This window comes from Sparus aurata, chromosome 21 (genome assembly GCF_900880675.1).
Source record: "Sparus aurata chromosome 21, fSpaAur1.1, whole genome shotgun sequence".
NCBI classification, from domain to species: domain Eukaryota; kingdom Metazoa; phylum Chordata; class Actinopteri; order Spariformes; family Sparidae; genus Sparus; species Sparus aurata.
In genome coordinates, this window is record NC_044207.1 from 33,830,419 (window position 1) to 33,842,502 (window position 12,084).

The 12,084-nt window shown below is 46.6% G+C and overlaps 1 protein-coding gene across 1 annotated transcript in view; it reads right to left on the reverse strand.

The window, feature by feature from the left end:
* The window catches only part of LOC115572769 (tomoregulin-1), a 64,368-nt gene that overhangs the window by 32,365 nt on the left and 19,919 nt on the right, over positions 1 to 12,084 (reverse strand). Inside the window, exon 2 of the mRNA XM_030403203.1 lies at positions 2,564 to 2,673. Coding sequence (XP_030259063.1) covers positions 2,564 to 2,673 — 110 coding nt within the window. The remainder of the gene's footprint in view (positions 1 to 2,563; positions 2,674 to 12,084) is intronic.

Below are 12,084 nucleotides of genomic sequence, written 5' to 3' on the forward strand. Positions count from 1 at the left end.
ACCGCCATTACTATGAAGTATTTTCTAAATGGGGAAAAATATCACCTGAGAGCATCAATTACTCATCTTCAACCTCAGCCTAAAAATAAAAGTCCTCATCTGAAGTGAGTCGCTGGTTTGAGGTTTTATTTCTGCTCGAGCATCAGAGCTGAAGTCTGTCTGTGTGTGTGATGTCACAACGGTCGTGATGTGCGACGGCTGACAGAACACCAGGAGGTCAAAGAGGAATTTTTGACTCATGTAGGTAAAGTTTTGTAAAGATTTCTCAAGCACTAAGCGGGCGATCCTGATTGGATTGCAGAGGCGCCATCTTTGCATCAACTCGTTCTTCTTTTTAAATCTGTGGTTGAATCACGCCGAGCACGCTGCGTCACCAGCTGAGGCCAGAGAATACATTTTATCTTAGCTGATACGATCCATTAAACTAAAGCGTGAACCTGAACGTCGTAAACCAGGCACAGCCGAGCTGTCTGTCGGAGCGTCTGCAGATCGTTTCTGTCCGGCTGCTTCAGCTTCAACAATCTGCAGCGCCGAGCGAACAGACGGGCTGAACCGCCTCATAAAGCTTTGATTCTGAGACGCACGTTATCAACTCAGAGCCCAATAATTAACAGATCAAACACACCAAAGCAAAGCAGAGCGTTAAAGTTTCACACTCTCGACTGAATCTGAGTCTTTCCTGTGAAATTAGACCGAATGATTGGCGGTTTGATCTCCTCGCTGTGATGATGGAGCTCCTCGGCTCGTCGTGTTTCTGTATTCAGCTGGAGTCTCCTCGGCGCTGCCGTCTGGCTCCGGCAGCTGTGGAACTCCTCTGATCGTGTCCCGTTTGTGTGGACACGAGTAATAAATGCAGGTTTTGCTTTCAGATCACAGAGCGTGACGGTGAGTCTCAAACACAATCTGCGTGTCTTGTTATTGCAGTAAAGCAGAAGCCGGGCGGTGAATCGCTCTCCCAGACGTCGTCCTTCACGCTGCGGCTGCTTTTATTCTGTCCTGTCGTTCGGACAAATATGCAACAAATACAAGAGGCTGGCTGGAGAGTAATTACATTTTGTTTCATATCAGAGGAACAAACAGCAGGGCGACGGCAGGGCGCTCATGTTTGCTGCTGCGTCTGAAGGAAATGAATACTGTTTGTCTTCTTTTAGCCCAGAAACTAAAGACTCAGCAGCCACAGCAGCAGAGGAGGCGTTCCTACATGCATGAATACATATCGAGCGCTGGATCTTCACCGTGGCCGCGTTCAGTATGGAGATTCTGTTTGTGCCAGAAATTCCTCGATGTAAAATACATGAGCAGGAGTGGCAGACTGCGAGGAAGACGGCTGGAGCAGCACATCAGACCAGATTCATCAATAACTCTTCTTCATATGTAGATTTAAAATCTGGGCAAAAAACAGTGAATCTCTTTACAAGTGATGCTCCTGTGATGTTAGCAAGTCTACATCGGCGTCCAAACGGGACGGGTCTTCAGAAAATGGCGGTCTGAGGTGGTTTCAGTCGGTCCTGGGTCGCGATGACTCCGCCCTCAGCCCCGACGTTTGAGGTTCTTTGTTCTGGACCAGCAAAGTGTTGGTGCTGTTCTGGAACCAGTCTTCTTCGGCTGTCGGAACGCAAAGACCTGGTTCCAGAGTTGGCACAACATCTCTGTCGACTGTCACATTTATACAGGAAATACCCAGAGACAAACCTCCTGCTCCTCCTCCTGCTCCTCATTTCATTACGTCTCATTAAAGGTGCAAAACTGAAAACAAACAGGAGGCAGCACAGCTAACTGTAGCTGCTGTTAGCTGCTGTTAACTCTGTTAGCTGCTGTTGGCTGCTGTTGGCTGCTGTTAGCTCTGTTAGCTCTGTTAACTCTGTTAGCTGCTGTTAGCTGCTGTTAACTCTGTTGGCTGCTGTTAGCTCTGTTAGCTGCTGTTAGCTCTGTTAGCTGCTGTTAGCACTGTTACCTTTGATTAGCTCTGTTAGCTGCTGTTAGCTCTGTTAGCTGCTGTTAGCTACTGTTAGCTCTGTTAGCCATGCAGCTGTCGGTCCGGTCTGGGAGCTCGGATCACTGGGAGACTGTTGATGTTCTTAGCGCTAACGCAGGAGCTCTGATCCAGGTCAAGGCTAACTGGTTAGCATGCTAAATCAAACATAACCAACAAACAGCAGCCTTCACTGGGTCTCTGTCCCTTTACAGTAACATGATGTTTACTCTGGTACGTGGATCTGTGGACGGAACTTAAAACATACTGACATGTTCATTTAGTCTCAGTGTGTGAGTGAGTTCTAACAGAACCTGGGTCCACTCAGCAGTGATCCACAGTGTGATACTTGGTGCCATTACGGCTGCAGCTCTGTTCACCTGCTCCACACTGAGGTGTGTGTCTAAATAAAGTGCACTATTTCCTCTCCTTTGTACAACGTTTGATAAAAACTCCAGCGAGCAGCTGCTGCAGGAAAATATCGACTCTTTTTAAAAAGTGAAACTAGATATTTGTGAGCTGAGATGAGAAACATATAAATAACAGCAGAATTAAACCGAGAGAAGAAAGATAATTCCTGATGTTGGGTACCTGGAACTGGCAGACACATTTGAGCTGAGCGCCGTCGTCTCTGCAGACGCCTCCAAATCGACAGGTGGAGTCGTCACAAACCCTCAGGTCGCTCTTCTTCTCTGACAGATCTGCAGCGGGGAAACAAACAGAGGCGGAGGGTTAAACTCAGAGACACACGGCGAGCAGCTGCATCACAACCTCCAGCAGCATCCACAGTAAATCCTGACGCCCTCCTCTGATCGCACCATCACTCAGAATAAAACCCCGACACGTTTATGAGTTTATGAACAATAAAAGCAGACGGAGAGCACAGCTGCAGGGAGAATCATGGACACATTCTCAGAGCGAAGCACAACAGAGGAAATGATTGTTTATCAGACGGAGCAATAAGGCTTCACGTCGCTGCAGCAGACACCTGAATTACAGGTGAGTGCCGTGTTCACGCCTGGGAAATAAAGAAGGTAAGACGATCCTCAGAGGGAGACGGAGGAGAACCGATGAAAGATTCCATCTTTAACAACTGATCCTGATCAGGATTAAAGGTTCATTTCGTCACATGTTGGGTCTGTAGTTACGGATCGCGTCCTCGTCAGATTCTGGGTTCAGACCTCTCAGATTTCTTATTGATCAAAATCTATCTATAATGTAATGATGATAGTGAAAGAGCTGACCAATCACATCATTGTAGGCGGGACTTAAGGACGATATTTTTTTGGGAACAAGTTCGATTTTCTGCCTTTTTTCTTATCAATCATTCTGGTTTGTGAAAGAAGTTTGTTTGAAGACTGACAAAGCTGAGTGTTGATTTCAGGGGGCGGGTGCTTGTAACGGGTTGGCTGCAGTCAGGAGACGTCACTGCGGCCCGGTTGGAGGCGGGGCGGTTCTACTCCAGAGCAGGTCCATCACCTACGTGGCTCAGCTCGACTCGGCCAGTTGAAAAACAGGACAGATTTAAGGTTTGAGGCTTTTATTATGTTGACATGTTCGGTTCAACAATCAGCCAGTTTGTCTTTAAAAAAGTCAAAGATTGTTTACAGGCGAGTTTCAGCTAAAGGCTTTTTATTACTGCTTGTTATAGCGACCATTAAAAAACTCTACAAACTAAAATTAACATGATTTTTGCACTGGGAAGAAAGAAAATGTGGAAATTTATGTCAGAAAATGATCCGACATACGAGTCAACAGAGACAGTACATAGATTTCCTGTTATTAAACTGATTCTTCTTGATATGATTGGATGAATTAATGTTGATGTCTATGCTCATGAAAACAATATGACACTTAACACAGCAAATGATCAACAGAACAGGGAGAAGTGTGTGTGTGTGTGTGTGTGTGTGTCCTCCATTACTGGACACGCTGCAGCTCGTCCTCAATCATTTGTTACAGTTTGATTACAAATCGGTTCATTAAATGTCACAAAACCTCACAGAGTCTTTTTATTATCTGGAAGCCGAGCAGATCTGAAGATAAAACCCCCATACACACACACACACACACACACACACACACACACACACACACACACACACACACACACACACGCCTTGCAGCTTGTGAAGGCATTCATGTCCTGTCTGATAATAACAGGCCTCCACGACTCAGAAATGTGCAGCCGACTCAAATTATCCACATTTTCTTTGAGATAAAAGCCTCAGATTCCTGCCTGTGTGTGTGTGTGTGTGTGTGTGTGTGTGTGTGTGTGTGTGTGTGTGTGTGTGTGTGTGTGTGTGTCACAGCTGAGTGGGCTTTGAAGAGCCGTGTAATGGCCTGTAATTACCGTTTGTGGACCTCCCCTACTCCTAAAAATGGCCGCTGCCGCCGCCGCCGCCCACTGTATCACCCAGCCGCAGAGAGGCTGACGCTCTGCAGCTGACAGAGAGATGAAAACCTCCAGAAGAGACGCGGCGAGCAAAACTAACCTTCAGACTCAAGACGACAAGAAAACCAAGTGCTAACAGACGAGACTGGAGGAGGCGAGAGCAGAAACACCACAGAGGAAGAACACAGGAAGTCGGGCTTTGTCACTTTGCTTTCATGCAGAGTTTTAAATTATTGATGCATTAAAAGGTTTGAAATGAAAATCCCCCGAAAAAACTGGAGGTTATTCCAGTTTTTGGAGCAAAAACAAATTGGTTTTCACAGACGGCTGCGTTCGCTTCTGTTGAAATGAACGTGGATTTAATTCTCGGAGCGTTTGAACCCTCGACTGTTCTCACCGCTGACGGAGCCGCACGAGTCGGAGCTCAGAGAGACTCAAGTTATAAATAACAAACGTACAGCAGAGTTTCAGCTGAGAGCTGGAAACATCCAGTTTTACAGGCCGGGTCTCAATGAAAATGAATTATTCTCCATCTTTTCTTCTTCACAAATGATCTCGACCTGTCACAGGTTAAACGTGACGAGCTTCAGTTCAGACATGGACAACTTTATACGCTTCATATCGACATATCGACAGAGCGCCACACGAGCGGTCAGATTGTATCGGGACTTCTTCCAGATGTGTTTCTGGTCGTATTTCAACGGAAAACATGATGTTCCTGATGAACCACACCAGCTGGTTTGTGTGTCTAAGCCTAAAATGTAAAACTTGAGCATGAAGTAAACGAACACTGCCAACATTTCTTCTGGCAGTTGAGACGTCGGGTTTGTTCAGTTGGAGCTGATTCTGGCCTTTTTTCTTCCGTCTTGGCTCAAAGTTTCACCTCGAATCCTCGTTTTTGACCTTTAAAGGTCCCAGATTGTATCTGCTGATTGAAACAGAAAAAGGAAGTTTGAACTAGAACTAGAAAAAATGAACACTCGATGAGTAAAGTGTTGTGTTTGGAGGTCGACGGGCGGAGGTGTCCGGCTGCAGCAGGTTTCAGGACGTTCGCGGCTAATTAAGTCCGACCAGCAGCAGCATCCATCAGCAGCTCGGCGCCTGAAGGCCGACGACCCGCGTGTGTGTGACGGCGAGTGTTTTCTGTTTCCTGTTTGCAGCCAAACTTTTAATACCCGGACAATTTGGGATTACGCTGAGCGACCATCAGAAGTCTTTCAACCACCGCCCAGCGACAAACACACATGCAAATAAAGAGTGTGTGTGTGTGTGTGTGTGTGTGTGTGTGTGTGTGTGTTTTCAGTCGACCCCGGCCGTGTTGTGTTCAGGTTCCTCGCCCTCATACATTTTATAACAGAAACAGGGATTTGAAATGCACATAATTCCCTCTTTTGGACCGGGGGCAGAACTAAAGAAGCTGACGGAGCGTGGCAGCAGCCGCCACCCGGAGGCACATCACCGCCAAAATCCCCTGAGCCCCGCCCTGTCGTCACGGCCACCCAGCCGCCGCCGCCGCCGCCACCGCCACAACCAACCACCCCCTCCCCCAGGCTCGTCATCTAACCCCCCTCTACTCCACTGCAGCCATGACTCCATGAGAGACGGACGTCGATACCTCCTCTGCTGTCAGCTGCTCCGAGGCCTTCAGCTCCCCACATCCTTTAACCCGTTCAGTGCTGCAGCACACACGGCGAGCAGCGTTACAGCACATCCAGACTCAAGCTCATATTCACTGATTCATTAATGTCGTCGTTATCTCCTCGCGTCTACAGTGACTCCTGCTGCAGCGTAACAGCGACACACGTACCAGAGTTTTGTCTTACAGTCGCAGTTCAGCTGGGATTCTGAAAACCACTGCGTGCTGGTTTCACCTGAGACACGAACAGCTGTCCTGCACCGTCTCCCTACCTCACCTGACTTCCTCCTCTGCTGCTGTAATTAACACCACGGTCACAAGAGGTCGCTGCCTAACAACACATGTGAACTCAGGTTTTAATAAGGGCCGCTCTCGAGAGATACAGATGAGATAAAACAACCAAAACAACACGAAGCGGATCCATACAGCTCGTCCAACGTAATCCAAAATCTACGACAGACTACAAAAGACGTTATTTAGGCAACCACTAAGACTTCCATCAGCGTGGAGGGAGGAGATGATGACTGATTGGATTCATTTTTTGGGTGAACTGTTCCTTTAACATCCATCTCTTGTTGGTGGAGAGAACACCAAACTGTTGTCAAGGCCTCAAACAGCTGATCTTGATCATTCAGCTCCAGTTGGTGCACACACACACACACACACACACACACACACACACACACACACACACACACACACACACACACACACACACACACACACACCATCTCCTGGGTGAGGTTTTCATTTCATAGAGAAGTGAAACCTTCTCGAGGACCGCTGTGGCGTATTGATTTGGTTTTCTAAAAGCGGAGAATTTATCCTCAGCAGGGACGAGCAGACAGGAGAGGGAGGAGGCGTGACATTCATGTAAAATACCGCCATCAGTGATGCATGATGGGACTTCAAATCCCCGCCGCGCTCACAGACACAAATGTTCCAGCCGCTCTGTGTGTTTAGGAGACATTTTCAGCTGAATAAATAAGAGAACGATGAGTTTGTGATCGCTCTCTTTGTGGTTTCACAAAACTCATGAATGCTAATTTCTCCCTCCAGCTTCAAAGCTGCGCGTTTATTCAGTCTGCGCTCGTTCCAGCGTCCTCGCCGAAGTTACAAGGAACATTTTTATTACTGTCGTTTAAATAAAGTAAATAAGGGACGAGATGGTGAGACGGCAGCTCGTCACAGCTGCTCCTCAAACCAGATGAAAACCTCACTGACGGTTTGTCTTAATCCAACAGACGAGCTGCTGAGCTTCCTGCTGCGCCGCCTCGTTACATCATGTGATAACAGAGTCGGACTCCACCTGCCAGCAGACAGCAGCGCTCACACCTGCCCGGCATCCACACACACACACACACACACACACACACACACACACACACACACACACACACACACATTCACTTAATCATAGTGGTGGAGTGTAACTAAGTGCATGTCGGCTAAACTGATGTACTTTTACTCCATTACATGTATCTGACAGCTTTAGCTACCTGTCAGCTGACGTCACTCAGCAGCCCATCACTCCAGAACTCACAGATGCAGGTTTCTATCTGTGGTCCTTTAACTTTGTCCCTGTGCAATCATCAGACGAGGGATTAATACAATAAATATCTTACAGCTGAAGCAACGAGCCACAAACTGTAAACGTGTTCCTGTGACGAGTTTTCACTTTGTCTCGGAATAAAATCCTTAAAACGCACAAAATCTGACTGGAGTCTGGTGTGAATACTGTGACTGTTTATGAAGCCAGTAACAGAACAAACAGTGTAAAACAGAAGGAGACGTCGCAGACGGACGCGTGCAGACGGACGTGAGCCGTGTTCACACTCATGAAGTCTAAACGCTGCGAGCTGCTCGGCTCCTGTTGTTCATTTGTTCCTGGATCTATTTTAAACCTCCTGACCGCAGCAGCTGGATGAGTTTTCTGTGTGAAGAGCTTTTCTCTGTTCTCCTCGGCTGCTTGAATAAAACATGAAACCCTGACCGCTCCTCCTCCTCCTCCTCCTCCTCCTCCTCCTCCTCCTCCTCTACGTCCACCGTGTTGCTACAGACAACACAGCGACGCTGACGTCCTTCAGCCTGAATATTCTACATTCTTATTCCATTTGGGTTCTAGTTTCTCGACCATCGCCGGCCTTCAGTAAGTTTACTCACGACAGATATATTATTAAGAGAAAACCTTCAGCTCAGTGTTTTGATTTCAGTGTTATTTTTCTTATTATTATTTCTGAATCTTCTCAGATAAAAGCATAAAAACTGAATCAAAGCTGCAGGAAACAGAATCACGACCTGGAGTTAGTTTAACTGCTTTTTCCAATTGATTCTATTGGGATTCAAACATTTTTCAGGACACCTGGAGACGTTTCCAGACGTTTTAGTGGCGACGAAATCAGCTATTTTTCAAAGGAAGTATCTGAATCCAAACCAAGATGTGGTGTGTGTGCCTCAACCTGACCAGAGCATCAGCACAGAGAAACACGGACATTCAACCTAAACAAACTTAAGTCGAACTTAACTATTATTTATTCTGGCGTCCTGCTTGTTTGACCTGACGCCAGCGGCTGATTGGACGGGTCACTCACAAGACTTTCCTCCAGAGATCGGAGCTGTGTGTCCGATCAGATTGTGGGAAAAGTCAAGAGTGATTCGTTCTTGGTTAAGTTTGTCAGTACGTATGTTAACATACATATACGACGTCATGGATGATAAGCATCCTGCAACCGTCCTGTAGTCCGGGTAAATTAGAAATATTGGAACAGTTAATGCAACTCTTGATGTTTTTATTACAGGTAGAATTGTGTTGTCAGTATGAGATCGTGCTGCTTCGTGCTACAGGACACACAAACAGCAGAACTGCAAATAAAATAATCATCTTTGAATGTTCGTGACGATCATCCCGACACTGCTGCTGCATGTTGCTGACGTGAGACACCTGGATACCTGAATACCTGAATACGTGTCCGGTGCTTCAGAAAGAAAGATGGTGTGTTATTTATTTTAGATTCTGCTCCATCTTCTCAGGTTTGGACTGAAACATCATAAATAACTACAGACACAGAGAGTTTCAAGATCCTGTTGTGATGGTTCATGTTGTCCTTCTCCTGCAGGACCCCAAGACTTCATAATAAACATAATATAATATAATATAATAATAAAAGTCAGGCATTACGTAAGCCACCACTTTAAGCTGAATTAACGGTTTCCCGGTGAAGCTCCTTCAGTGTTTGATAAACATTTATGTATCAGCGAGTAAAAAACAAGATGAAAAATGAGTTTCTGTGATTTGAACTTCAGCCGTGCCGGCGACACTGAGCAGCTGCTGCAGAGGAACCTGCTGCCTAATCACCACCCAGCCTTCCTCCTGCTCCTCCCCCTCCTCCTCCTCTCTAACTGGGACTAATTTGTCCAGTTTTGTGTGTGTTTTTTTTCCTGGAAGGCAGAGCGAGCCGGCCCGGAGGCCCCGGCAGACGCTCGGCTCGTTTGGCTTCATCAGCTGTTGCGGCGGTCTGATCTCCACCTGGGCCGCAGAGGGAGCGGCGCGAGGAGATAACAGCTCTGATGTTTTATTCATGTCCAGCAGATCACAGGGACAGACAGACTGCTTCCAGGTTCATCCTGGAGTCTGACGCAGAGGCAGAGCAGGAAGTAATTGACCTCCAGGGAAGTCTCTCCAAGACGAGTCGGGTCAGTTTGGTTTGTAACTGACGAGACAATTAGGCAGCAGAGCGTAGCGCTGCGGTGGAAACACTGTCGCTCCTGGAAAACCTGGAACGCTTCAAACAAGTGTCGCTGTCTAATCAAGGAGAAAATCCAGGAAGTATAAACACGTTTTCCACCTTGAATGTGTCGTACATGAGTCAACACCGGAACAATCTGTTATCCTGCTGAAGGAAAATAACTGTTCACGGTCGCCCCTCAACATCCAACAAACGTTACGATGATTTTACACCTCAAGTCTGTTTTCTCTCCTCCTGCAGAGACATCTGTGCAAGAAAAACAGAAGAAAACTGAATCCTACAGGCCACATTTATACAAAATATTAGCTCTGAGTCTTCAGTTCTGAGGGCGACGTTCGGTCGAGACAATCTCACCGCGATCCGAAGTCCGTTTCATAAAGAGACCTCGTGTTAATAAAAACAGGAAATGACAAGACCCGCCCTCCTCTGCCTCTGATTGGTTGACTCAAACTGTGCAGTAGCTCTGGTCTGTTAGTTCTGATAGGGCAGTTTGTGAGCTGTAGTTCTCCTGGTAAACACACCGACCTCTTCAGCCTCGGTCCTGGTCTTCTGCGGCTCCTCTCAGGGTCAGAAATCCTCCACAGAAGCTCGTCTGGGCTCGTTAGGCAGAGCGGCCGGTCTGAAGGTGTCGGTGTGTTTACCGGGGAAACTACAGCTCGCAATCTGCAGCATCAGCTCTGTTGCCGTCTGATTGTTTAACAAACCAAATAAGCCTCAGACAGAAACAGAAAACGTAGCGGATGGAATCCCCACAGAGAACCAGGAGCGAGTCCAGTTCACCTTGAATACGCTTTAAACACTTCTTCATAAAATCTCCAGCTCAGGGAAAAGAAAAACACAGTTTTAGCCTCTCGCACATTCAGCAGGACAACACGGACGGACTCGACATCTTCTGATTTCTGCTCTGTGTCGTCATCATCTCTGCAGCTGTGTCGGACCTCCGAGGTGTGACAGGGGCTTCAGACGAGCCCGACACATTATCTAGCTCAGCGCATTCATGAAATAAAAACTCAATGAAATGTACTTTATATATTTTACAGCCCACACATCCGCCCACAGCCGACAGCGCTCACATTCAGCGTGCTCGCTGAGGCAACAGCTCCCCGCCGCCTCAATCTGACGAGGCTTTAATTACGTTTCTATTAAAATCATCCTTCTTTATGAAAGCGTTTCCATTTGCTGCTTTACTCGTGATCCAAATGATGGGAGTCATTATAATCATTAATGCAGAGATATAAACAAACAACACGACGGCTCCTGTCTCACCGCTGTTTATTGTGGGGAGAAAATATTTCAGCAGATATTTCATGTATAAAACAGAGCCGAGGCAGAGAGACATCTCACTCCCGCTTATTTAACAGATTGTCCAAAAAGCCATTTAATACTTTTAAAGCTTTATTTCAAAATGGTGCTCTTATAAAAAGTGCAGGGAAATAAAGAGAGACGTCTTTACAGCAGCACAGAGCTGTTGCTGTTCCTCCCTGATTCACCGCTCTCCATATTTGTGCTGTTACTGTTAATGGAAAAGCTATTTGCCGACGTAAAGCACTTCCAACTGTAAATCTGAGTCTATTTTATTTGCAGGCAGTGCTTTTATTTTGCCTGACTTACGCCGCCATTATACAGGCTCGCATTATGTGCAATAAAAGCAGCAGGACGGAGAGTGTTTTTCAGCCAATTTCATTTCACCCCACAGAGCGCTGAACAGCAGGACCTGCAGGCAGGAAGCAGACGGGGATCAGGTTCAGGTTTGGCTCAAAAACGAGGATTTTAAAGCTCCTTTTTTCTGCCACGTATGAACCTGTAAATATGTGTTAAAGGTGGCGAACGTCTCTTTGACCACGGCGGCGACGGCTCACACGTGAAAACAAAAGATACCTGCGGTGCGTTCGAGTGTCGGCTTCATGAATTTTACAAAGCCGACCTGGTTTTAAAGCGTTTCTGTAAACAGCAGCTGCACGTTGTCACATGTAGCATCTTGTTAGCATTGCAGCTAGCTGGAGACCAACAACCGCTGGCTGTTTAGTGCTAGATAGTGAATGTTAGCATGCTAACAGGCTAAGTTAAGATGGCAAACATGATGAATATTAAACCTGCTAAATATCAGCATGTTAGCATTGTCACTGTAATCCTGTTAGCATGCTAATGTTTGTATTGACTCTTTCAGACTGTATTCATGGAGGAGGTACGTCAGCGAACAACGAGCCAATGAAATCAGTCCAGGAAGTCCAGCTGCAGTAACACATGGATGTATTTAAAGGTTTATTAAATGCTAAAACTCTGCACAGCTGTTTTTTATACACAGAGATCCTGTTATCATGGCAGCAACTGTTTT